At 45.1% G+C, this 27845-nt stretch overlaps 3 protein-coding genes across 9 annotated transcripts in view; 1 reads left to right on the top strand and 2 right to left on the bottom strand.

Annotated features, from left to right (window-relative positions):
- Positions 1–90: 90 nt before the first annotated feature.
- LOC105891407 (SPRY domain-containing SOCS box protein 2) lies at positions 91–2238 on the top strand. The gene is made up of 2 exons (XM_012817581.3): positions 91–940; positions 1287–2238. The coding sequence occupies exons 1-2, from the start codon at positions 250–252 to the stop codon at positions 1436–1438; spliced, it is 843 nt and encodes a 280-aa protein (XP_012673035.3). The 5' UTR covers positions 91–249; the 3' UTR covers positions 1439–2238.
- A 90-nt stretch (positions 2239–2328) lies between these two features.
- On the bottom strand, positions 2329–20765 carry LOC105891408 (retinal guanylyl cyclase 2). Of its 4 annotated transcripts, none has more exons than XM_031585134.2 (20): positions 20276–20765; positions 16271–17160; positions 15520–15821; positions 15040–15412; positions 14809–14881; positions 14399–14516; positions 13129–13239; positions 12904–12987; positions 11963–12139; positions 11609–11765; positions 10710–10853; positions 10165–10313; positions 8657–8820; positions 8137–8329; positions 7539–7713; positions 4715–4813; positions 4444–4538; positions 4180–4262; positions 3860–3952; positions 2329–3222 (listed from the first exon to the last, which is right to left on the bottom strand). In XM_031585134.2, the coding sequence occupies exons 2-19, from the start codon at positions 17049–17051 to the stop codon at positions 3868–3870; spliced, it is 3363 nt and encodes a 1120-aa protein (XP_031440994.1). In that variant the 5' UTR covers positions 17052–17160; positions 20276–20765; the 3' UTR covers positions 2329–3222; positions 3860–3867. The 4 variants fall into 4 exon arrangements, with proteins under 4 accessions (XP_031440994.1, XP_031440995.1, XP_031440997.1 ...); XM_031585135.2 differs by having other exon boundaries at positions 2329–3199; positions 20276–20764; XM_031585137.2 differs by lacking the exon at positions 20276–20765 and adding an exon at positions 18805–18873.
- Positions 20766–21235: 470 nt separating this feature from the next.
- The window catches only part of cntrob (centrobin, centrosomal BRCA2 interacting protein), a 14658-nt gene continuing 8048 nt past the window's right edge, over positions 21236–27845 (bottom strand). For 2 of the 4 annotated variants that reach the window (XM_012817583.3, XM_031584965.2), the window contains 9 exons: positions 27187–27320; positions 26855–26980; positions 26362–26509; positions 25861–25978; positions 25504–25677; positions 23759–24558; positions 23251–23429; positions 22910–22985; positions 21236–22291 (listed from right to left, as the gene is read on the bottom strand). In XM_012817583.3, the coding sequence (XP_012673037.2) occupies positions 22148–22291; positions 22910–22985; positions 23251–23429; positions 23759–24558; positions 25504–25677; positions 25861–25978; positions 26362–26509; positions 26855–26980; positions 27187–27320 (1899 nt within the window). In that variant the 3' untranslated portion in view covers positions 21236–22147. The remainder of the gene's footprint in view (positions 22292–22909; positions 22986–23250; positions 23430–23758; positions 24559–25503; positions 25678–25860; positions 25979–26361; positions 26510–26854; positions 26981–27186; positions 27321–27845) is intronic. The other 2 variants (XM_031584964.2, XM_031584966.2) reach the window with 2 other exon arrangements.

Below are 27845 nucleotides of genomic sequence, written 5' to 3'. Positions count from 1 at the left end.
CAGAAAGAGATTTGAAGTTAAAATATCTGAAAACATGTAGGCCTAGTAGTAAAAACAGACAAACTGTCTGATATCCTCAGTATCTTACTTTTGGTCAAAATAAATTATTAAACATGTTTTGGTTTGAGTTCTGTTGTGGCTCATGGCTGGCTGACATACATATGCTGCTTCTTCCATTTCCCCCAGACTCAACAAGAGAGGGATATTCATATCAGCCGGTCTTCATTCTGTTATCTGCCCTGTGCATGGATGGGTCTCTCTCTGTGTCGCCGGCTGTTTGACAGCAGCACTTCTAGGACCAGTCCACCCCCTCTCTCTCCCTCCTCTCTTTCTCCTGTCACCCCTCTCTCCACTGCTCCATCCATGCGCCTCTCCGCACTCCTCCACTCACCACCCGTTGTCCCTGGCAACCTGTGCTCGCTCTGGAGTATATCTGAGAAATCCCCGCACCTGCAAGTCAGCGATGGTGGAGTGTGTGTGTGGCGTCAGCCTGTGGAGCAGAGCAGCGACGCCATCCGATCCAGCGGTGGGATCAGGGCGGGGCTTCACTTATGGGAGGTGGCCTGGGAGGCGTACGAAAGAGGAAGCCACGCCCTCATCGGTATTTCCACCAGGAAGAGCCCTTGGCAGGCGTCGGGCTACACCGCGCTGGTGGGCAGAGACTCCCAGTCCTGGGGGTGGGAGCTCTCATCGAATGAGCTGTGGCATAAAGGCAAGGAAGCGGGGAGGTATCCTGCAGGGGCGGAGCATCCAGTGGTCATTCCAGAGCGTGTAGTGGTGGCAGTGGATGCGGATGCAGGAACTCTGGGATACTTGGTGGAGGGCCGCTATTTGGGCGTGGCCTTTGCTGATCTACCAAAAGGGGAGGACCTTTTCCTGGCAGTCAGCTGTGTTTGGGGCAGAGCCAGTATACGCCTGCGCTACCTTGGCGGCATGTCTCGTAAGTGTAAACATCATTTGTTTTACAACATGTTTCTTGTTAAGTAGTGAAGTGTGAGAACAAGAAGTTTAGGGAGTTAAGGTCTTATACAGGACAACTAACTAGGTGTAGCCTTGTCATTAGCAATTTTCAACACACTTTTAGTCAACATTATCAAAGTTATGTAGTCGTGTCTGACCCCATGAGACAAGTCTTCCATTGTTTTCGAATCAGTTGCATTTTTATGGCTTAAAGCTTCATTCCTCTCTCTTTATACACAATCCGGTTTTATGTTTATTCCCTGGTCTCCTCCTCAGCTGAGAACTGACGGCTATCCTTTTCTCTCGCTCCCCCTCTCCTCCTTCAGGTGACCCTCCTTCTCTGATGTCACTATGCAGTCTGACCATCCATCAGACGATGGGTCGGAGTCGAGTCTCCTTGACTGACAGGCTGCCCCTCCCACCTGTGCTACAGCGTTTCTTACAGGCTCACCAGTGGCCTGTAAGCACCTCCTGTTGAGAAGTGTTTCAAGTTGTTCACCTGAGATTTATTTATTTTGTAATCATTTTCTTGCAGTACATTTCAGTGAATGGCATTAAAATTAGAATGAATTAATCATTCAGTGTATCTAATTATTATGTCCTTTTAATATTGATGTTTTTGTCATGTGCATTCGATATGTATCTTGATTTGAAATATGTGAAATTGTAAATATTGCGAAACAGAACATAAATATAATGTATATAAACGTATAAATATACATTTTCTGCGGAAATGCTTCTGTGTGTTTGTGTAAATCAGCAGTGTCTACTCCACTCAGCATCTCTGTTTGAGGCCCCATTTGGATAGACCTTTTTTGCTTAGGAAGGTTCCTAACTGAGTGGAATGACCTGGAAGTATTTAAATGGCAGCCATTATAAAAGCTGGTCGAATTCTCTAAATGCTTAGGAAAGGTGCTTCAGTGCTTCCTTTTGTATATTCTTTAGCATAGGGTACACTGGACTATCCTTTTCGAAAAGAAAGGTGATAGTACCACCCCACAATTCCTTGCGGCAGCAACAACAACCTAATCAACAACCAATGTGACCCACGTCAATAACATCCGCCTTCACATAATCAGTAGCCTATTGTAAGTGCAGTCAGATTCTGTTAGCACCGCGTTTGTCTTTTCCTAAGTCCCTATGAATTCTACTTTACATCTTTGCTTGACGTATTCCATCGAGGTCAAGGAGAAGTTGTTAGGAAAGGACACTAGGACGGACTTTCCGACTGCAGACCAGGTCCGCCCTAAATTACATCACTTCCTAGGCCTGCTCTAACTCTAAACTGCTAGTGAGTGTCAACATTTTTTTTGACCTTTGAGAAATTGTGTGTGTATAGTGAATGACTGATTCGTTGACAATCCACCAGAAAGTCTACCAACGTTTATTTTGTCATAAAATAAACATCCAACCCCTGACAGACCCCCAACTGCAGAGCACAGAACATAACCACTCAGCTGTCAGAAATCATAAGACTACCATGAAAAAATCTCCTTTTGGTCTGCAAAATGATCATGTGTGTGCACAAGCATACATCTGTTCATCTATCAATTTACAAGAAAACATAATTTACAAGAACAGATCAGTACTACCGAGGAAACACGGTAGTAAAATATATATCTGAAATATATTTCACATATATGACATACATGTGTGAATCACTTATGATGTGAATCACAATACAATGGATCTCTTAATCCTTAAATTACATAATTTAATCTGATAAATGTGAATTTCAGTAAAGTATCAGTACATATACAGTACATATTGTAAAGACAGTACACACATGCATGCATCACGGTAACCAAATAACTAAATTTCCCAGAATGCACCACCCCTTGTTCCCATTGAAACCTGATTGCAGTTCAGGTGAGTGGCATCCTGAGATTGGCAGAAAGAAGGAAACATGGTAGATATTTTGTTCTTTCAGCTTACACATGCATTTGGTCACGTATACACACATACACCCACACTTCACACACACACTCAAGATCATTGGGCCTGTAGCAGTGGCTTTGGTTTTTGTAATTGTTTGTTTATGCGTATCAGAGGGACCAGGAGAAAGTTTAGACCGAGATTGCGCGTGTTTGTGTTTACGAGGGACAGATGAAACATTTTGTGAGTGTACTTGGCATTTTTACAGAGGGCATGGTGCTCCTTGATCATGCGAGTGCACAGAGGCAAAAAATGATCTCTCCGTTCCAGTCTTCTGCATCTATCCCCCCATTCCTGAGATAGGCTGTTGGTGCAGAAAAATCGGTCCATGAACATAAGACCACAATAAATACAATTACTTTACATTCATATGTGTGCCAACACCTGTACTTTAGTATCATTATTATATAATATAGCAGCGAGTCTGCTATTATCTTCATCATTTCTTTTTGTTTACATTAGTGTGTCTGTTAACCCTTCAGCAGGATATATCACAACGTGTGTATAGAATAGTTTTAAAATATTCTAAAGAATATCTGGGTCCACTGAATATAACATGGAGTTTTAGAATCTTACATTGTTGATGCGTGCATTCCTTTATTAAAATTGTACTTAAATTGTACTAAAATGTATTAAAAACTCCTTTGCTGAAGGGTTCATGCACCTTTCATCAGGATTACTGTGTTGCTGTAATATTTCAGACATTTTGTCTAATGTGGTTTTTGAATTAAAATTTCAACTCGATGAAGAGGAATGAAGGCGAGGCAAAAGGAAAATGGGTTGAGAAATAGAATGACAAACCGAAAGATAAATGGATGAACGACATTCATGTAAATACTGGAGGGAAATGAAGGGTGGAAGGACGACAGTAGAAAAGTGACGGAGGGATGAACAGAAACAGAGGGAAGAGGACAGGAGAGGAGGGATGAATAGAGACAGAGGGAAGAGGAGAGGAGGGCAGCACCTGTTCTCTCATTTCTTCACTTTCTGTCTTTCGATGAACTTCTGTCTGCGTTCGACGGGGAGATCATTAATGTTGATGCCGTGGTTACTCGCCCTGAAAGAGTGGAGAAGTTAGCTGAAGAAACTACGCACTACAAAGTAATACAGTATGCTTAACACACACACACAGATACAAACACTCAAGCCTAAAAACACTTAATTACAGAGACTACTTTCACAAGTTGACCGCAATCACACAGCCCTATTTCCAACTAAAGAAACACACCACACACAGTCTCCTTCCCAATTTATTTCCTTTCACACACACACTTTCTCTCTTACCCTCCAACAAGGTCTGGTGGTACAGGTAGTACTTTGTTGTAGCCATCTCTCCCGGCCAGCCAGTACGATTTCTCATCGCCTTTCTAGAGAGACCAATACATTTTAGTGCATTAAAATCTGTGCGTGTGTGAATGTGTGTGTGTATAATCTTGAGTATGCTACTGTGTCTGTGTGTATAAGAGAAATAAATAATGCAAGCGTCAATGTGTAAATACAATGTGTACTTTAATGTCTCTCTGTGTGTGTGTGTATGTGTGTGCTTACCTTTAGTTCTTTATTCGTTCTGACAGGAAGATGATAGCCGAGCTTCAAGCTTGTCAGAATATCCACGGTGGCCTGATTTATATGGATCCTCTGGGCTATAAAAGCACAAACCCATCACCCATAAGACACAAACACAAGCTAGGAATGCTATGAACTAGCCTAGCCTGGGGAGCCTATGCTATGAACGAGCTTAGCCTGGGGAGACAGTATGCTGCTGTGTTCTTCATGTTTGAAACTGTAAGGAAATGCACTGGTACGGGCGAACACTCACGCAGGCCACCGGACTCCATTCGGGAGGCGATTTGGACAGTGTCTCCAAAGAGACAGTAGCGTGGCATTGTCAAGCCCACCACACCTGCTACCACAGGCCCTGAGACAGACAGAGATAGATAGAGAGATAGATAGATAGATAGATAGATAGACAGAAATAGACAGACAGATAAATAGATTTAAAGATATATAGATTGATAGGCAGATAGATAGATAGATAGATAGATAGATAGATAGATAGATAGATAGATAGATAGATAGCGAGAGAGAGAGAGTATAATAAACCCTTTTAAATATACGTGCAAAGGTCTGGTGGAGTGACTTTGAATGTTTCTTTTCACCTCTTCTTTAGCTTCGACTCCATGCACCAAATTCCTAACACTGTTGTACCTCACTGGTAGTAGCTCACTAGTTAGACAGCACACTTCCACAAACACATTTCATCCACCAGGAGGCGCTGGTCTGCCTCTCATGCATATATGCCACAGGTTGGAGGCCTATGCTGGCATGCTTTGGTCAGATAAAGTTACAGCAGATGCTGTTATTTGGATTTTACTTGTGTAACTACCTCAGACCCCCTTTAGGGCTTTGTTCAGGATCCAACCTCCAACCGTTTTAAAAACACCTTGAACTTGGCACGCCAGAGTTTGTGCTCTCCAACGAAATGGGTTGTCTCTGACAAAGAGAGTCTGTTTGTTAAGAACTCAAAAAGCAACTTAGCAAAACAGCCTCTTGTCCACGTGTTTCGGGTACACAAGTGTCCTTGGTTGTGTGAAAAACCTGAAAGATGAGTGTACACAGTGTATGTGAGGTGTGTGAGGTGACAAGAGGCTGTTTTGCTAAGTTGCTTTTTGAGTTCTTAACAAACATACCGGTGAGAGAAGACACATAAAGTCAGCTGTTGTGATCTGATAACTTGAGAGCACTGATGCACTGACAACCCACCCCCCAAAGTCTGATGTGGGGTGATTTGATGTGAGGTCATGGGGTATGTGAGGTGATGAGGTATGTGAGGTGATGAGGTATGTGAGGTGATGTGAGGTGATGTGAGGTGATGAGGTATGTGAGGTGATGAGGTATGTGAGGTGATGTGAGGTGATGAGGTATGTGAGGTGATGAGGTGATGTGAGGTGATGAGGTGATGAGGTATGTGAGGTGATGTGAGGTATGTGAGGTGATGAGGTATGTGAGGTGATGAGGTGATGTGAGGTGATGTGAGGTGATGAGGTATGTGATGTATGTGATGTATGTGAGGTGATGTGAGGTGATGAGGTGATGAGGTGATGTGAGGTATGTGAGGTGATGTGAGGTGATGTGAGGTGATGTGAGGTGATGAGGTATGTGAGGTGATGAGGTATGTGAGGTATGTGAGGTGATGTGAGGTGATGTGAGGTGATGAGGTATGTGAGGTATGTGAGGTATGTGAGGTGATGTGAGGTGATGAGGTATGTGAGGTGATGAGGTGATGAGGTATGTGAGGTGATGAGGTATGTGAGGTATGTGAGGTGATGTGAGGTATGTGAGGTCATGAGGTGATGAGGTATGTGAGGTATGTGAGGTATGTGAGGTGATGAGGTATGTGAGGTGATGAGGTATGTGAGGTATGTGAGATGATGTGAGGTGATGTGAGGTGATGAGGTATGTGAGGTGATGAGGTGATGAGGTATGTGAGGTATGTGAGGTGATGAGGTATGTGAGGTGATGTGAGGTATGAGGTATGTGAGGTGATGTGAGGTGATGAGGTGATGAGGTATGTGAGGTGATGTGAGGTGATGTGAGGTGATGAGGTGATGTGAGGTGATGTGAGGTGATGAGGTGATGTGAGGTGATGTGAGGTATGTGAGGTGATGTGGTATGTGAGGTATGTGAGGTATGTGAGATGATGTGAGGTGATGAGGTATGTGAGGTATGTGAGGTATGTGAGGTGATGTGAGGTGATGAGGTGATGAGGTATGTGAGGTGATGAGGTGATGAGGTATGTGAGGTGATGTGAGGTGATGAGGTATGTGAGGTGATGAGGTATGTGAGGTGAGATGATGAGGTATGTGAGGTGATGAGGTGATGAGGTATGTGAGGTGATGTGAGGTGATGAGGTATTTGAGGTATGTGAGGTATGTGAGGTGATGTGAGGTGATGAGGTGATGTGAGGTGAGATGATGTGAGGTGATGTGAGGTGATGTGAGGTGAGGTGATGAGGTATGTGAGGTGATGAGGTGATGTGAGGTGATGGGGTATGTGAGGTATGTGAGGTGATGTGAGGTGATGTGAGGTGAGGTGATGAGGTATGTGAGGTGATGAGGTGATGTGAGGTGATGGGGTATGTGAGGTATGTGAGGTGATGTGAGGTGATGAGGTGATGTGAGATGATGTGAGGTGATGTGAGGTATGTGAGGTGATGTGAGGTGATGAGGTATGTGAGGTATGTGAGGTATGTGAGGTGATGAGGTATGTGAGGTGATGTGAGGTGATGATAGGGGTGATGATAGGGGCGGGGTGATGATAGGGGCGACAGTGGTACAGGAGGTAGAGAAGTCGTTTAGCAATCAGAAGGTTGCTAGTTCGATTCCCTGTCGAAGCGACCTTGAGCAAGACACTGAACCCCTAATTGCTCCTGATGTGCAGTGTGCCATCAGTGTAAATGTAAAATGTGTATACATTGTAAGTCGCACATATGTAAGTCGCTTTGGATAAAAGCGTCTGCTAAATGACTAAATGTAAATGATGTGAGGTGATGTGAAGTGATGTGAGGTGATATGTGAGGTGATGTGAGGTGATGAGGTATGTGAGGTGATGAGGTTTGTGATCTGATGTGATTTTTGAGGTACCTGAGTGCAGTCCTATGCGGATCTTGAGCTTGACATCAGGCATGTGCTTAACATGGAATGTGCCGATGGAATGAAGGATGTCCAAAGCCATGTTGGACATCTCTTGCGCATGGCGGTTACCGTTCCGATTCGGAACACCAGACGAACACATGTACGCATCACCAATTGTCTCCACCTTCACACACACGCACACACACACACAACAGTTATTTTGTGTTTTTTCATGAACACAAAACAAAACTGTATTGTACATACTGTCTGTATACACAGAGTTGAGTAAAGGTCAAAGGAGCATAGAGGAGTCCTAGTGAGTGATCAATGATTGGGTCTTAGTTTGTCTAATGAAGATGGCAAACAAACATTACAGTTACAGTCCAGTTGACATGCAATGTACAGTAAGGCAGAAGGTACTGCAAAAATGTCAAAAAGTTAGACTGTGAGTAAATGACCCATCTGTAGTGTGTGCACATAATTGTGTTTACTTTGAGAACAGCACAAACACACACACACACACACACACACACACCCACCCACACACACACACACACACACACACGCACACGCACAAACACACACACACTTTTTGGCCCCCACACACCTTGTAGACGTCATGCTCGCCAATGATGGTGTCGAACAGTGTGTACAGGTCATTGAGCAGGTCCACCACCTCGATGGGCTCGCTGAGGAAGGAGATGGTGGTGAAACCCACGATGTCGCTGAAGTAGAGCGTGGTCTCAGAAAAGTGCTCCGGCTCCACTTTTTTCCCCGCCTTCAGGGCCTGAGCCACAGTCCTGAAGGGTAGGAAGACCAAAGGATTAGATAAACTCTTAGAAACCCCTTTATTGGACCATATGAATCAAGGGCACCTAAAAAGGCTACTTTGCTACTATGCTATGAAGGCTACTATGCTACTATACTATATAGCTATATGTATGCCATCAGTAAGTAGGTTTGCCGTCATCAAAAAAATAAAACAGACCTTTATTTAGACACCATTTGTGTGAGAAAAGGCTGATGTAAAGAGAGAACGAGAGGGGGAGAGAGAAAAAGATAGGAGAGAAGGAAGAGAGAGAGAGAGAGTGTGTGTGTGTGTGTGTGTGTGTGTGTGTGTCACAGACCTTGGTAGCATCTGACCCATTAGTAAGTCTGTTTTCTGCCTCTCCACCTCCAGCTCCTCTGTCCTCTCTCGGATCAGGTCTTCCAGGTTGGAAGAGTACTGCTCCAGCATCCGCAACATGGAGTCTATGATGTTAGTTTTCTTCCCTTTATTAATCTGCTTAAACTGCACACACAGAAACACACACATACATACGGCAGGTTAAAGTGCTGTACTGTTACAATATATGCAGGATGAATCCTTCAGCAAGAGTAAAAGTGGGTGGGAGTCTGTTAGTGTATATGTGTTTGACTGTGTGTTTGTGAAAGAGAGTGTGTGTGTATGTGCATGTGTGTGTGTGGTTGTGTGTGTGTGTGTGTGTGTGTGTGTGTGTGTGTGTGTGTGTGTGTGTGTGTGTGTGAGTGTGTGTGTGTGTGTTATGGGTGTGAATCTCTCATGAAAAAGACGATCCGATTCATACCTCGACAATGGGCACGATAAGATACAAGAAAAGTTGCATGTTGATAAAAAAAGATTCAGTACGATTCAGTGCGATGCAGTTCAATAATTGAAAACACTGCGAGGAAACAATGAACATTCTCGAACATTGTGTCTTCTTAAATATCTTCTTACCAACTTCGAAAGACCAACCTAAGAAAAGATCTCCGCCGGATTCATGAACGCCTGGAAATGTCTTCTTAAACCGCCAAAGTTTTCTTAGCTGTGCACTGATTCTTTAATTGAACATGCTTTCTCATGCACCTGGACTTGCATACAGAAACCCAGACCTAATTTCACTGGTGCGGAGGTGGAGGTACTGTTGCAGAATGTAGATGTGTCCATTCTATTCCACTATGGCTATATCCACACGATTGAATTGAGTGCTTATTTATTTATTCACTGCCATTTGCAGTGTTCGTATAGTGCTTTTATTTATGTTAGGACATCACGATGGCTCGGTCTCAAAATCATGACTATAAATGTTAAACATAATTGTTAATGATATAACAAATATTCTCCTATTTATTATTATTATAATGATTTAAATCCAAGGATGTCTGTAGAATCACGCAATCAACAGCGATTTCTCTTCCTTGGCTGAAGTAGCTAGCATAGCATTGGCCATTGAAATGAATAGCGTAGCTAGCATAGCATTAGCCATTGAAATGATTGGGAGTTGTAATCTGTCTAGTAATTCTCTCCAGGTCTATACAATACCTCCAGTACCTCAGGGCGTTATTTGTGAGAATACAGCCTGACTGGCTTAGGCTGTCATTGTTCTGACTGAGATAAAATGCAACAGGACAGCGAGTGAGTGTTTTGCGTAGCAACTTAACGGAGAGACAAACGCTTGTGAACCGGTTCATAACTTTTAAATCGGGCAAAGGTTCGGTTCATGTCATTTTAATACGGGACTTTACGCATCGTTGTAGTCGTATCTTACACGCTAAAATCGGATATCGATACATATCGGTTATTTTTTACACCCCTATGTGTGTATGTATGTGTGTGTATGTATGTGTGTGTTACCTGTTTTAAGATCTCCTCAAATGTGGGTCGTTGCTCAGGGTCCTCACTCCAACACTGTTTCATGATCTGGATACAGTCTAGGGGAGCATCGTCTAGAGACACCTCCGGACGACATAGAGGAGGAGGGGAGCGTACCTTATCAACCACCTCTGCAACACACAAACACACACACACACACACACACACGTCAATTAATTGACAATGGACAATGCACACATTTGTCACCCGATATGAACACATACACATCAGTAACACCTTAGGACAGGACTGTTGCTTCCTGATTACTGACCAAAAAGAGTCAGTGGGAAGCGGGGCTGACGAGGGGAAGGGTTCCAGTAACTCTGTGTGCAAGCCTGTGGGCTTATGTCTTTTCGTTTGACTACCTTTGTTGGAGAATTTAAGAGTTAATAAATGGATCTGTCTTGCTGAAAACACCCTTGTTGTGTCTTTGGAACGTTGGAACACGCACTCTTTCTCACTCACCATAAAACCAGGCACGCACATAAATCAGGTGATCATACATGCGTCCATACATATGTCCTCACCTTTGGCAGGCATGTCCAACGTGCTGAATGGCGGGGAGCGTGTGATGACTTCCTGAACGATGATGGAGAAGCTGTAGGTGTCGCCGGGAAATGTCCCACTTGGTTTGGGCTTCCGCAAGAGCTCTGGAGCTGTCCATAGCAGGTCTGCAGAGAGGAGAGCAAAAGGGTGAGTGTGTGTGTGTGAGTGTTTATGAGTGTGTGTGAGTGTGTGTGTGTGTGTGTGCGTGTGTGTGTGTATGCATGCGTCTGTGAGTGTGTATGAGTGTGTGTGTGTGTGTGTGTGTGTGTGTGTGAGTGTGTGTGTGTGTTAATATGATATGAGTATGAGATTGCATGTAACAGCATTAATCTGTGTGTGAAGACAGATGTGTGAGTCATACCTGTCAAGTCTCACAAATCTTATCTGTCACGTCTCACGTATGAGACGATGAATCTCACGGATTTCACAGATTTTCACTCCCAGTAGTATAGAATAATAATCACAAGTCCATTAGACTGCTGTGCAGTGCGAGTGACTGACTGCCCAGTTTGCACTGTGTGGCTCACAACATCTGCTGTAGCAGTTACTAGTCAATGTTTCAATCTTCAGCGGGGAAGCACCTTCATCACTGAACAACGTCTTATCTCTATGTGGCGAACATAGACCTATTTAGAAAATGCCTTGCAAGTGTAACAATATGCTTGCATGTGTTATCGTTGTGTGTGTGGTTGGTGGGGGTGGCTCACAGTTTTCACGGATCTTAATCACTGAACTCATGGATTTAGGTTAATTTAAAAGGTATGTTGAGTTTGTTGGTATCTTTTTGTATGTGTACAGTAGACAGTATGTGAACAACATGATTGTGAGAGGGAACGTAAAAGCATGACGAAACCATTTTGATTGAACCTTGTAGTGTTACCTGCATGGTTGGTTTCCTTTAGAGCAATGTTCTGGGCCTCTAAGATGCTGGGATAACCGTAATCTGTCACTTTCAGGACAAATCGTCCGTCCACCACACAGTTACGAGACTTTAGCTGCCCGTGAGTGATCCCACGGCCATGTAGGTACCTCATCCCCTATGAGGAGGGAGAGAGAGGAAGTGAGAGAGAGAGAAACATCAAACCCAACATAATTAAAAATGTCTTCAGAAAACCAATGCAGTTTTATGTCTGCACTCAGTGTGTGTGTGTGTCTGTGTGTTTCCACATGGGAATGTGTTTCTGTATGTATATACGTGTGTGTGTGTACAGAATGTATGTGTATGTATGCCTACCCGGATGAGGTCTAGCATTAGGTTGCTCTTGAACATCCAGTCCAGTCTCATCTCCTCATTGGCCAGCATGTCATCCAGGCTTCCGCGGATACAGTGCTCCATCACTGAGGCAAAGATGCCCACATCCAGGAAGAGCGCCACGTACAGGTTCAGATTCTCATGCCTCAGGTCTCTTAACTATGTAAGACAACACAGACACACACAATCATACCCATCCACATCATTTTTATTTCACATTTATTTCTCATTTAATTCATTTAATAATTACTCCTAACTTCAGATGCTGGTGGGTTAACCACCAGATATTAATGGGCTTAGAAAACTGATTGTTTTATTGTCCAGGTTTTAGGAATGTGCTAGTACACTATATCATTCACCATAATATTCCTACAGAACAGTTCAGAACCGGACGGTTGGATCTGTACGCAACGTCCTCGGTTCGGTACGTGCTGTGATCCAAACAATTACTGTCAAAATAGTCTAGTTATGTCTAATGTTACTACTCACAAGTGCAGAGCAGAAATTCTAGACGGTGCATTTTCCCTGTAATGTTTTGGCAGTGCACCAGTTGTTGTCGATCAGCTGTAGCCAGATTAGTCAAGATCAATGAACAACGAAATTATTCAACTGAAGTCGGATGTGTCAATTAGCGGTCAAAGTGCTTGAGCCCTGCTACAATGTGGCTTCACATGTGCATTTGAGTCAGTCCGTTGTGCCTGTATAAACGAGGGCAAGCTCCAGTTCAGGAGGTCAGAGTCTTACGATGGAGCATTATTTGCTTGTTTGTTTCCCCTGTTGTACCGAAAACGTACCGAAACGTGAACCCAAGACCGAATCACATACCTATCCACCATATTATCCAAGTCCATTCCTTTTGAATGGGTCAAAGCACTTGAGGTGAAAAGAGTTAGATGTGCCTCTTTTCTGGATTTTAACGTTACCTGGTGTAGGATGGCAGTCGTTTTCTGGGTGATGGATGTCACCTTGTCTCCCTTGGGGTGTTTCCTTAGCCACACCCATTCACCCTGGCAACACAGCCACCAAACAATTCAAAACATTTACAAAAAGTGAAGATGAGTGTATGTGTGTGAGGGCAGATGGGTGTGTGCATGTGTGTGTGCACTTGCATGCGTATGTGTGTGTGTGTGTGCATGCGAATGTCTCACCTCATGCATGGCAACGTTGGATGAGCAGGGGGAAGCCTTGATATAACTAACGGATCGAACGGGGGTTTTCACATCCAGTGTACTCCCCACCATGCTCTCTTCATTAATTTGCTGCAACACACACACACACAAACACACGCGCGCGCGCGCACACACACACACACACACACACACACACACACACACAAATCACGTGTTACTCAACTACATACATATGCTAATCCTTAAAATACACATACACACACACCCAACAGCTTCCTCTATACGCCTTTGAAACATGCATGTTTATAAACACACATATATGCACACATTCTTTTTACACACAGACACCAATCCTCTTACACTGCCCACGAATGTCTGCTATGCATACACAAACATACACACACACACACACACATACACATAACACACACACACACACATACACATACACATACACATACTCATCCACATAACACATACACACATAAACACATACACACATACACACATACACTCACTCATCCACATAAAACACACACACATACTCATCCACATAACACACACACACACTCATCCACATAACACATACACACATACACTCACTCATCCACATAAAACACACACACATACTCATCCACATAACACACACACACATACTCATCCACATAACACACACACACATACACTCACTCATCCACATAAAACACACACACATACTCATCCACATAACACACACACACATACTCATCCACATAACACACACACAGGTGTGTCCTTCTGGTAAAACCACATGTGGTGCTTCCTCACTCTCTCTCTCACACACACACAGACACACACACCACATGTACACTAACACAAAAGCAAACATTCCAATACAGACACTGCACACTTATCGCTTTCACAGACACAGACACACAGACACACAGACACACAGACACACAGACACAGACACACAGACACACAGACACACAGACACACAGAGAGACACAGACACACAGGTACACAGACACACAGACACACAGAGACACAGACACACAGACACAGAGACACACAGACACACAGACACACAGACACAGACACAGACACAGAGACACAGAGACACACAGACACACAGACACAGACACAGACACAGACACACAGACACAGACACAGACACAGACACAGACACACAGACACAGACACAGACACAGACACAGACACAGACACAGACACACAGACACACAGACACAGACACAGACACAGACACAGACACAGACACAGAGACACAGACACAGAGCACACTACTGACCTTTCTGCTCACGGAGGTGTTGATAAAAGTTACATCCTCAAGAGTCAACACAAGTTTGGTGATTCCATCCTCACCACCACCACCACCAAAGAGGGGACCAAAATGGCCAAATTTATCCCTATACAAACATACAGCACACACACACACAGAAAGGAAACATGAGCTCTGCTGAAATTCAATTTAAAGTGGCAGTAAAGTTTTGGATTATTCCTGCCATGAGTTTTTTGTTGTTGTTTGCATCAATCAGTGGACCTGTGTGTAAACTTTTGTTTGCATGTTGTTTGCATGTGTGTTTGTATTTGTGTGTGTGTGTGTGTGTTTTTGTGTGTGTGTGTGTGTGTGTGTGTGTGTGTGTGTGTGTGTGTGTGTGTATGTATTTAGGTGTGTTTGTGTGTGTGTATGAATCACACCTGTTCTTGTAGGCAATTCCAGCCAACACACACAGGAAAAGAAACAGGAAAATGAGTGTCCCTACACTTAAACCTACAGAGAAAGACAGAGAGAGCGAGATGCAGATAGAAAGAGTAAGACAGATACAAAATGAATATCAGGTAGGTCATATTAAAACATTTAAATACAGACTATGACTTCTAAATAACTCAAAAGTGAGAACACCCGCTTCTTAGGCAGATGGTATGCACCTCCATTGCAGGCCATGCGCGGACTGAACCAACAGTAGGACTCGCTGGAGGGGGAGCTCCCAGCGAAGTGGATGGACTGGCCCATGTACTTGAGGCCGCCGAAGCGAGCGTGTGTGTGAGTGGCCTCCAGCATGTGCGTGCGTTTCAGATGGCCACCAAACCCGTTCGTGTCCAGGACAACGTAGCGGACCTGCATTCCGGCGCCTTCCGACCCTCCGTAAACTTGTTGGTTGAACCCCTCAAACTCGAACCTGCCTTTGCTAATGGCTAATGTCTCGCCCGTTACCCAGCGACCAGTGTCCGAGCGCGTCTGTTCCACCGCCATGGCGATGTAATAGAGAGAGTTGTAGATGCTGCCAAAGAGAGGTGATACCTGTGGATGAACACACACACAGACATTAGAACACACACTTGTGTGTGTGTGTGTGTGTGTGTGTGTGTGTGTGTGTGTGTGTGTGTGTGTGTTTTTATGTCCATCACCTGCTCTGGTGCTGCTGAACTGCGGATCTCATAGCTCTTCTGTGCATCACGGAAGGCCTCATAGAAGTTCCGATCATCCGATTCTTGTGTGATGGTGAGCACGCTGTCGTAGGCCCGCCTCAGCTTGCTGTCATTGGTCAAGGCCGGGTACTCCACGTCCTGATAGGGCAGTGAGTAGAGCAGTGTGTCGTAGGGGATGAACACATAGCCACGGTCCACCATGCGCATGTCCATCGCCGTCGTTAGCAGCCGCTTCTGTTCCTCTCCACCAATCAGAGCTGAGTGCATGCACATGATGACCACTGAGAGGAAGAATCCAACGAAACAAGAGAATGAGAGAAAGAAAACAAAAAGAGAAGAGTAGTAATGGGCGTGTGCAGTTCTATGATCGGTTCTGTTTAATCTGATCCAGACTATTTGCCTCGGACTGTGGACTTCACAGAGACAGGAGTTGGTGTGACTCTCACAGATGGGAGGGAAAGTGTGAGGTAAAGGACTGCTAGAGCAACGAGAAAGAGAAGCTTTGGAGGAGAGAGAGTGTGTCAAAGGGGAAGGAGAGCGAGTGAGAGTGTTTAGGGAAGGGATGAGTGACGTGGGACAGAGAGGACAGAGAGATAGTGAGACCAAACAAATTATAAGAGTAGAGAAGACAAGAACACAACTCTAATGACAGATAGAGTCGTACAACAATACAACAAAAGACCAAAGCAAGGATACAGAAGAACAGTTCCACCAATCCTGCTTCACTCACCTTTGACCCCGTCCTTCTCTCGGATGGCGTTCAGCGCTCGCCGTGGCCCGTCGTCGTCCTCTTCCATGGTGACCGCCACGCTGACGGGCAGCCCCAGCCCGCGCAGGGAGGTGGCCAGCTCCTGCCCCGTGGTCTCCCATAGGTCGCTCTGGCCGCTGACCACTCCCACGTGCGCCCAGCGGAAGAAGCGCAACACCTGGAAGAGCACGTGCGCGGAGAGTGGCAGCGGCCGCATGAAGGTGGCGTACGCCCCGCGGGGCCTCATCGCCGCGTTGGACGACTTGTCGGTGTAGTCGGCAGGGGTGTGTGTGCTGGAGTCCAGGCAGCCGGGGGACAGCAGTCCGGTGTGCCAGTTTTTCGTCATCAGCGCGGCAGCCGAGCACACGGACGGGTTGAACGGGCCGTAGAAGGCGTGCGCGTAGCCCTTGAGCTTGGCGAATCGGGCGAGGGCGCGCGACGTCTGGCATTCCTCGCTCACCAGCGAGTAGTCGTACCAGTAGCCGCCGCTGATCCTGGGGTCCTTGTTGATGCGTGCCATGGCCAGCCGGGCGGCCAGGTCGGGCAGCGCCTTGGCGAACATGGGGTCGCACGTCCAGGGCCCCACCAGCGCCACCTTGAAGGTCGTCCCCCACGCCTCCGCCGGCAACAGCACTGCCGTGGCGAGCCACAGCCACACCCACAGCCAGTGGCTGCACGAAGTCCGCGAGTGTGCGTCTGCGTGGGAGTGTGCGTGTGCGTGTAAACGTGAGCCATGTTTTGTCCGCCTTGAGCCGGTCTCCATGACTGTGCGGTCAGGTCTCCAGAGGAGGGAGGGAGTGCGTTTGAGCGTGTGCGTTCTTCAGATGTGGAGCTGCAGAGGATTTGGCCCAAATAATTGCACCATGGTCAGCCTTTGAAAAAGAGAGCAGGAGAAAGAGAGGAAAGAGAGAGAAAAGAAAGAGAGAGAAAAGAAAGAGGGAGAGAGGAGGTATTGATTAAAACATTAATTTAATTTCAATGTCAATTTCAGTCTACTGCTCATTCTTCGTCAAAAAACAGAAGACAGAAGGAAACACAAACAGAGAGAGAGAGACAGAGAGAGAAAGAGAGAAGGAATTATTTCCAACATGTGACTGTTTTCTAGTTTCTTTTATGTCCTATAAAACATGTTGCACTGCAGCTTAACATACTCTACACTGAGTTTATATGTTATATATTATAGAACTTATATAGAAGACTACATAGACAAAGACCAAAAAGACTGAACAGAGAAAGAGACTTGGGAGCAATCAGACAGCTTCTGAGGCCAACGCTACTGATAGTCAGAGAGCAGTTAATGACCTCTAAAATAGATCCTTAACCAACACTAAGCTTATTAAGAAAGAGAGCAAGGGTTGGAGCGAGAGACATAGAGAGAGAGAGGGGGGGGGGGGGGGGGGCACAGTAAACCATAAGTGCTGGATGTATTGTAGGCCCGTTTATCTATATGTTTTCTGAAAATGTCTTCTTCTCTCTCTTTCTCCTTTCAGTGCCTGCACTGATGCCTTCTTTGCTCTGTCTCTACAATCCTTCTTTCCTCTCCTCCTCCTCCTCGCAGGGGTCAGAAAGAGAAACTCTGCTTTAAGCCTAATCTCATCAAAGCCCATCTGCACTGTAGATTAACCATGAGGATAGATGAGCATGGAGAGAGAGAAAGACAGAGAGAGAGAGAGAGAGAGAAATAAAAAGTGCATTTTAAATAGTTTCAAGGATTAAAATATAAAATTGGAGATAGTAAATAGGTTTCCACATAATACCTACACAGAACACTCACACACCTAAAGCTTTAAGGTGTCCTTGGTCAGGGGAGTCAAGCTAACTCATGTCAGGTCTCCATGAACACACACACACAAGGATGGAGGGATAGAGGTGCGGTGGACAACTATAATTAATGTGAAAATGTGCATGTTCTTCAAACAAGCTGGCTATTAAAGTGAAACCATGTATTTGTGTCTTTCTACAAAATTCTGCTGCGTATGTGTCCGTGTGTTAAAGAAACACATGTGAATCACAGCAGGCATTAAGTAGGCAAGTTCAAGTAGGATGCCAGTATGATGGCTGATCTAAAGACAGTGTCACGCAATCACCCAAACCACTCACACACACCTGGTAAGGCCTGTCCTCACTACACCTAACCTGACCCTCCGACACACACCTTCGTTAATTTGAGTTGAGTGTGTTAGCTATAGATATATGAATGGAGTATAGAATATATGGTGCACACACACACACACACACACACACACACACACACATTTACATTAAGCATAAACTTTCATCCAGAGTGACTTACGGCACAGATATGGTTGTGTGCTCCTAGGGTACTGAACCCACCATCTTGGACGTCCCTCTACCAGTAGCATAGTAACATAGCAGAAGTATCCAGCAAAACACATCTCTTCTTACACATAAACAAATTAAAATAAATACCCTCACAACCCTCACTATGTCCACCATTGTGAATAACATATTACACAACACAATCAAATATGACATGTATCCTTCACATCACTGACCAGGGTTGGTATTTTCTGCTCAAACAGCTCATCCCAGTATAGCATTATACAGTGGTTATGAATTTACCCTGATCCTGAACGCTTTTAATTCAGCCCCCTACCTCTCAAGATAGCCTACTTCCATAGGCGGAGATCCCGCCCCTACCATAAAGTTGTCCCCCCCAACAATCATTGAAAACTAAAAAAAAAAAAAATATTTTTTGATTTTTTTTTTTTTTTTTTTATAAAAATACGACGACACAAGCGGTGCTAATTATAGACGTAAAAAAATGTGTTTTTAAGTGTTGAAAAATCATGTTCCCCCTATTCCTCAAAGTGGTTTGGTTCACATGCTGTTTCCAATGGGCAGGGCTACCGGCAGCTCCGTGTTTCAGTTAATCAGCCCAGTAGCCTACACGGTCAGATTGTCAGACTGTTTCCTCCTCTGTCCCCTGTCGCTGCCGCTATGATACACGATATGTAAAGAGATTTACCTCATTCTCGAACGCAGTAAGAACATGTAAAGAAGAAGTTGTTTTCTAAACTCCATTTATGAAGTTCCAATCGATATGCACATAAGCTTATTCATGGATTGGCATGACAACGTGAATGTTTGCCGATAACACACGCATGCCGGTAATTAACACAGTTAAGATAGCTAGCTAAGTCTAGGACAATGTCCTGTCAGGGCAGGTTCATGCTAGTTAATAAACGTAGGTCTACATCTCAGTGCCTCTCCAGATTTGTTAAATTATCTGAAGTTAAATTAATGTCATCTTTTTGTGCGGTCCATGAACTATGCTGGTATAGTAATATGGAGTGACAGTGGCGTATGAGGTAGAGAAGTCGTATTGTAATCAAAAGGTTGCAAGTTCGATTACCTGGTGAGCTGTTTTATAACTTATTTTGAGCATCAAGTTCTCTTGAACTTTGGACTTTATTTGTCTGTGAATAGATATTTCGTGTTAGTACATTTAATGCTGTTTAGATAATTCTAAAATGACTTCGAATTTCTGTTTGTAAATGTGATAAGAGAATTCGGTATTTAGCAGTTTATGCTAGCTCTCGTGAAAGCAATTTTTTCATGTCCCCCCCCGGAATTACACTCTGAAATTTGACCATGTATTGTCCCCCTCTACAATGAAATGGGATCTCCGCCCCTGCCTACTTCACACACATCTATCTCTGTGTACAGTGTGAACAGCTGAGCTGGACACTCTGGAGACCTATGGACGTGAGTTCAATACAGTGGTGCGTTCTTACAGTGCTCCAACTTTTAGGAGTCTTCAAACACATATACACACATAATACACAAAAGGCCTCACAAGCAAGAAAGCCTAGACTGCCTTCACTGAGGTGCAGTAACTGTACAATAAGTGCTGAGATAATAAGTGCTGAGATAGCACGTCTTGTCTGTAAATGTGTGTAAGTGTGAGAGAGGGAGTAGAGATTACATTATAAGAATTAAATGAAGAATGTAAAAGGCTCTCACCAGGCAACCCGGGTCAACTCTCAGCAAAGTGCCATCCCCTCCAATAAGATGGTGAGTGTGTGGTGATTGACAGCAGAATTTTAGAAATATTACATCAGCATAGATGGAATGCCAGAGAAAGAAAACATTCCAGAAGAATCTTCAGAAGAAAATAGAATACTAAGAAGCAATAATTACAGGCACACCCTTTTGCCTAGTAATCCAGAGCTGGTAATCTCCTTTGGAAGTCTCCCTTTCTGTTTCCAGTTGGAGTAGAAATCCAGAATGCAGGTTCAAAAGACGTAGGAAAAAAAGTTATAGTCCATCTTATATCCACCACGATCAAAGTGGGTCTACATTCTTCCCGTTTTTCTGCTGCAAAGATTTAGTCACAGGTGCATGTGTAGAGGTTAGTACTAATACCAAGCCAAACAGCTTTAGTGCAAAGATCAGGCTCAAGGATTCAAGCGTCTCACCTCAATGGAATTAGAGAGGGAGGATGGGAGATTGAGAGAGGTAGAGGGAAAGGGAGAGAGAGAGGGAGGTAGGAGAAAGATGTGCTAAAGTGGTCTTCTACAGCAGGGGTTTTCAACTGGTTTTGTCCCAGGGACCACCATTCTGACTAGAAAGTAATTTGCGGCCCACTGATGTGCCTGCACGCCCCCTCCCCCGCGCAGATATTCTGCCTATAGCACTTAAATATGTGAAATAATCAGGGTGCATCGCTAGCCGCCGCCACGCCCCCTCCCCCTGCACAGATATTCTGCCTATAACACTTAAATGTGTGCAGTTATCAGGGTAGATCACTAACCGCCATCGCCACGCCCCCCCTCAAAGCGAATTCATAAAAATAAAATAATTCAATGGTGAACTGATCAACATAGGCTCATGTCGCGGACCCCCTGCAATGCCGCCACGGACCCCTGGTTGAAAACCCCTGTTCTACAGGCTATAATCATGGCCAGTATGCCTTCTCGGCCGTTGGTGGTTTGTGTGAGTATGTGCGATATATTCTCAGATATTTACAATTCACCAGTGATGAGATGATGAAACACCTGTTTATCAAAATGACAGAAAAAAAAAACTTAATTTCTTAAGTAATGTTTATAGAGCTCTTGAATACTGATGTTCTGACATATACTTCCTCTTTTTATGATTTTCATTTTCAGCTGGTCAGCAAGTGCTCTATTAAATCCCCCTTCATCTGTGATCCATTGGTGGAGCCTTCTCTTGGATATTTAGTTAGCTGACAGGTGACGGGAGTGTGTGACGTTACAGAGAGGAATTCAACATGGGTCATCCTTTTAGAAGTGATGTCAATCAATCAATCAACTGATCAAAAAATACTTAATCAGACTTACCACTTGAGGACAATTCATGTCAAATGCAAAACTGAATTACAAACGACATGGGTATGTTACTGCTTTCCTTCGTGGGAATATCCTGTTACATTCTAATTACAGGTGGAGTGGCATTGTTTTGGTGATGGTTTGGTTGGCAGCATGTTTCCAGCAAACTGTGGAATTCATGAATTCTGTGGTACGGATGGATAACGTGGGGACACTCGAAATAACTCATTTGGTCAAAAAAAAAAAAAAACACAGAAAAGAAATAACTTCAGAATTGAAGACAAACTGGTCAAAGAAATGTAGGAGATAAACATAACACGGACACTTCAAAGAACACACAAATGCAAACAATTTATTAAAAACAACAGTCATCATTTAATAACATTCTGAACACTTCATTTAAAAAAAGAATCACTGTACATGGGCAGGAGAATCAGTACAGTGTGTTTACGTTTTTTGTGGTCACCTTTGGAATATGGTTCTGTCAGACAATTTGCGTTATGAGTTCCAAAACACACACACACACACACACACATATTCTCGCTCATCTCCATGCAGTGGTCTTCGCTAGCCCCGTCCTATGACCTTGACCTGGTCCGGCCTTGCGACCGCGGGAGGCAATGGCTTGTGGTGGCCGCTGCTGATCTGTCATTGAATTAGACTGTAGTTTTGTCGGCCCACACTCCTGCTTTCAAACAGAGGAAAGGAGAAGCGTTAACAAGCTACACTGTGGGAGTGCTGAATGTGTTGTTTCATAGTGTACTGTGGTGTGCTGCTCATGCTGATGTGGATGAATGTAAAAGAAGGTCGGGGGGGGGGGGGGGGGGGGGGGGGGGACTGGGTCTTGTTTAGTTGTGCTTCCTGGTATTTAGCGGTGCAGTCTTTGCATTCTCAGCATACTGGAGCTCTATAGTATTCCAGGCTTAGATCTGACTTGGACACTTTGTGAGACACACTGTGACTCGGGGAAATTGTGGATATGAAGCGTTCCAAACACAAACAAGGCAAGGGCAAGTGTTTCCTCCGAATCCCCACCCACTACAGCCCATGTCTATTTTCAGGAAGCATTAAGATTGGTTTGGAAATTTTAAATGCCAATAATGTTCCCACTCCCATTTATATATATACACACACACACACACACACACACACACACACACACATCCAGCAATGCAGAACTAGGAGCTAGAGGATGTTCATTGTGTTGGTTGTTCTATTGTTATGTATTTGCTCTATGTGTTATGAGGTCTTGCAGTGTGGTGCGCTGCCCTCCATTGGGAGTGTTATCTTCCTGCGCTGTCCTCACCTCACTCTTCTCCAGCTTGCTAAGCTTCTGGTCCAGATTGGTTTGGACAGCAGACATGTTCTTCTGATACTCAGCCCTGGTATGATGGACACAGGACACACAAATACACATAATTTACTTTCATTATTGTTATTATTACTATTAATGATTACTTTATTATCCGGAGCACACTAGACCCCTACCTCTACATTAATCATGGAAGACATTTTAAATCGACATTGTCTTCATGTGTTCTAGACTGGAAGCATGAATACACACACACAAATGTACACAAAGATATGCACACCCAAGACACACACACACACACTCTCTCTCTCTCTCTCTCTCCCTCTCTCCCTCACCTGAGCAGGTTGGTGTAGAGCTGCTGGATCTGCTCCATGGTCTGGCCGTTGGCATGGGGTTGTGCGAGCAGCTGGCTCAGTGGGTCTGAATGCGGGGGTCCCGGCGGGCCCCCTGTGCCCTGTGACAGGGCTGGCACGGGTGCATCCAGGACTGGGTCACCAGGGGCACAGTCCAAAAGCTGGGGGGAGAGAAAGCATTCATGGACGTGTGTTTGCATGTCTATAAAGACTCTTGTTAACTAACTCTGTGTGTGTGTGTGTGTGTGTGTGTGTTTGTGTGCACGTGCGTGTGAATTTCTAAGAATAAGTGCTCTACCGGGACCCCTAGGAATGTACACGTTCTACCATTGTTCCTGTAGCACTACCAGAAGAGATTGGTGCCAGCCATGCCAAGATTAAAGGTTTGATACCCAGGGGACACACATACTGTGGAGATGTATACCCTCCCAATGTAACACATCTCTTTGGATAAAAGCGTGTGCAAACTAGTGTAAAGAAATGCACTCACCTTGGTGATATAGTACTGGAGCTCACTCTGTCTCATTGAGGACGACCCTTCAACAGTTTTTGCTTTCGAGGGTAGGCTGTGGTGTTTGATTGACAGCCCTCTTTCCAAATCACTGCTGTACACCTCAGAGCTGAAGCTGCTGTGATTGGCTGGCCGTTCGGGAGAGGAGCAGCTGACCTCTGTCTGGCTGAGACTCTGGCTGCTGGTATGGAGGTGACTGGAGGTCTGACTCACGCTGTGACCCCTAAAGTGGTTTGGAGGCTGAAGCCGTCTTGAACCCCGGTCGCTGGGCTGGCCATGGATCGGACGTTCAGGCCCACTCTGGCTGGAGGGTTGAGACTGGTTGGCCTTCTGACCCAGGCTGCGACCCGTGGCCTCTGTGTCAGCCAAGTTCTGGAACTGACCTGAGTTTTGGAACTGACTTGACGGCTGTAGCTGACTTGAGTTGGGAAACTGAGTTGAGGTTTGGAGCTGGTTTAAGTTATGGAACTGACTGGAGTTCTGGAACTGACTAGAGTTCTGGAACTGACTGGAGTTCTGGAACTGATTTGAGGTTTGGAACTGTCTTAAGCTCTTGAACTGGTCTGGGGTCTGAAATGGATCTGGGTGGAGCGTCTGACTCACATTCTGAATATGACTCTTGGTCTGACGCTTCTGCTGTCTATCTCCTCCTCCTCCTCTGTCGCTCATCACTCTCTCTGCACTGTTTGCTCCCTCCAGTCGTCCCTTGTCTTTCCTCCCTCCATCACCCCCACCGCCTGGCACTTTCTCCCAGAGCTGCAGATCGCAGCTGCCAAGTGCTGTAAACACACACACACACACACACACACACACACCCATCAAAACATGTGCATATTGATGAGCAAAAACAGTATAAACAGTATATGGTTACATATACCTGCAGAACGTATTATGCAACAAAACAAGCTCCTCAACACACACAGAACTAAGCCAGGAATGTTCCCTGAAAACCTGGCTTTATGTGTGTGCATGTGTGTGTGTGTCTATTTTAAGATTACCTTGAGAACTGCAAGGGATAAATATATTTAGCCAGTCAGAGATTACAGCAGTCTCTAATAGGCTCTTTGCCTCATTACCACCCCCACACACAAAGTAGTGTGAATCATGAATCGTGTGAAGGTAGACTGTCTGTACTTTGTGTCAAACATTTCCAGTTGTGTCTGTGTTTGAACATGCATGTTAAATATCCACACATAGAGAAGAGTAATTGTGGATCTATGCATTACGGACACGATCCTGTAGTATGGCTCTAACTATCTGCTGAGAGGATTTCACTGTGAGCAGATCAGAACAGAGACCTCCGACCTCAGCACTCGCTCATTGCGTGCGCAACACATGCCAGCCAGGTTCAGTCAGTGGTGAAGGCTGGCTGAGTTGGTTATGGCCCTCACCTGGCTAACACACTCTCATTCATACGCTGTTATTATGTCCCAGACTCTGGGCATGGATTCTGGATCTCTCACGGAGATGCATGTGAATAATGGTGTGCAAGGTGGCGCTCCGCTGTGTCCTCAGGACAATCAGTTCTTGTGTTGGACAGAGGGCTGTGTGATGCGGGGCCAGGGGCCTACACTGGTGCCATGAGTGCGCTCCAAATATGGCCTTAGGAAGTACCGTGTGATGCTTATGCAATGTATTTTTGGGGCACGTTTAAATGCATATATGTGTGTGTGTGTGTGGTTGCATGAGTTTGTATGTGATAAAAGAGTGAGTGAGTGAGTTACCTGTAAGGCCGGTCTCGTCCAGCTGAGGTTCAAGAGGAGTGAAGATGTGACTGTGGTTCAAGAGGGTGCTATCAGGCTCTCCTCCTCCTCCTCTTCCTCTTCCCCCTGTTTCTCTCTCTCCTCTCATCCCTCCGTCTCTCTCTCTGGACAGATGAAGCACTACTGCCTGAGGGACTGAGAGAGAGGATTAAGCATGAGTGAGCATTCTTGCTTGCATGTGTGCTAAGTAGTTTTGTACACAGTCGCTTGTATATGCAAAAATGTGCAACTGTGCGTGCACCTCATTACTTAGCGTGAGCATTGACCTGTTGAGGATGTATGTGTTTGCAAGTGTCTGCTAGCTGTGCAGGTGTGTACCTGTTGAGTGTGTGCTGTCTGTGTTGATCCTCTTGCAGCTTGTTGTGTTTGTTTCCACTGGAGACGAATGGAGCCCGAGGCCTTCCCACAGAGCATAGGGAGAGAGAGGGCCTTCCAACTAACACACACACACACACACACACACACACACACACACACACACACACACACACACACACACTTAACATGTGGATATACAAACATTCACTACTCTAAAAACACACAGAGAAACTGGAGGCAGGTTTTGTAAATGTAAAACGTATCACAGGTTTTGTGTATGTGTGTTTCTTTTTGTTAGGCTTGTGGGCGTGACGCGCTGTTAAAAGTCAATCTAAGGCCTGACACAAAAACCAAGACACCATTATAAAAGTGCGAGAGGTAACCAGGCCTGTTCCTAACCAGTAGGACACCAGGGTCATCGCAGCATTAGCCACGTGGGCACGAGGAATCAAGTCCGTCAGTAATGACGCATAAGCCAAAGCTAAAGCCGCTGCTTCGTACCTGTTCCTGATTGGCCAGCAGCCTCAAAGCCTCAGTCCAGTGGGAGCGCATCATGCCATGCAGGCGAGACACTAACTCCTCCCTCTGATGCTCAAGCCGCCGCTTGCAGGTTGCCATGGAAACCAGCTCCTCCTGCATCGTGGACAGCCTTTGGGCACACACCACAAAACACGGTCACACGCACAAAAGACAGGCAAGGACAACACTGCTCTTAATACACAAGACACACAGAATTTGAAACACCAATTTGCATACATCTGGTATTAACATGCGTCTCAGGTGATCCGATCGCAAGTGGACAGCTCTAAGTACGTCAGTTCACACCTGGCATTAGAATACGTCTCCACATGTGTCTGGAGTGACAACCTATGATCGGATCACACACACACACACACACACACACACACACACACACACACACACACACACACACACACACACACACACACACACACACACACACACACACACACACACACACACACACACTTACTTGCTGTCGTACTGTTGTGTGAGTGTGTTCAACTTCTCTTCCCGCTTCTGCAGCTGGGCTCTGAACTCGCTGTGCTGGGCTGACATCTCCCGCTCGTGTCGTGAGCTCAGGTCCAGCAGCTGCTTCCTACACAGACAGACAGACACACACACACACACACACACACACACATACATACACACACAATACATAGACAATGTAAAAGGTGCACTATGCACTGTGGAACTGTTGGTTGATAAGCATTTCTGGATGGTTTGTATGTCTGCCAGTGTGATAACATATTGTGATATTGTGATGTCTATGATGAAGTGTGTGTGTGTGTGTGTGTGTACCTGTGATGTTCTCGTAGCTTGGCCGTGCTGGTGGCGTTCTCCTCTTGAATGTGTGCGAGTCTCTCCGTAACTTGGTGCTCCACCGACAGCTTCAGTTCCACCTCCAGCTGAGAACGCTCCGCTTCAGAACGTGCCTAACACACACACACACACACACGACACATAAAAACAGTCAGTTACATACAAACTAGTATCCAACTTGTTACTAGTTACATACAAACTAGGCCAATTTAATCTATAGCAGGGGTCTTCAACCTTTTTCAGCCCAAGGACCCCTTGGCTGAGAGAGACACTGAGCAGGGACCCCCACCCCTGCCGCCCCAAATTTGGGCCTGATATTCATAAAATGTATTTGGATTTAAGTGTCAGTCACACACACACTGTCCCCTACACACGTTTGAACAGAATTACAAATCATCTGTGACACACAACTCGTTTCAATTTATTGTATTATTGACATTTTTTCTCCCTTACAGTTAGCCATCACTCTGTATTAAATTAGGGAGGGACAAAGAATGGAGTAGCTTGAGAAGCTTAAGTATGGATGAAATATCTCATACCTAGTGAGAGATCTGACGTTTGAGAATCCATCATTCATGTCTTTGACAACAACATTCTCCCTATGAAGCATGCAGTGCGTCATACATGGCTGTTGCACC

Source organism: Clupea harengus, chromosome 18 (genome assembly GCF_900700415.2).
Source record: "Clupea harengus chromosome 18, Ch_v2.0.2, whole genome shotgun sequence".
NCBI lineage: Eukaryota > Metazoa > Chordata > Actinopteri > Clupeiformes > Clupeidae > Clupea > Clupea harengus.
This window is presented reverse-complemented; position numbering and strand designations above follow the sequence as displayed.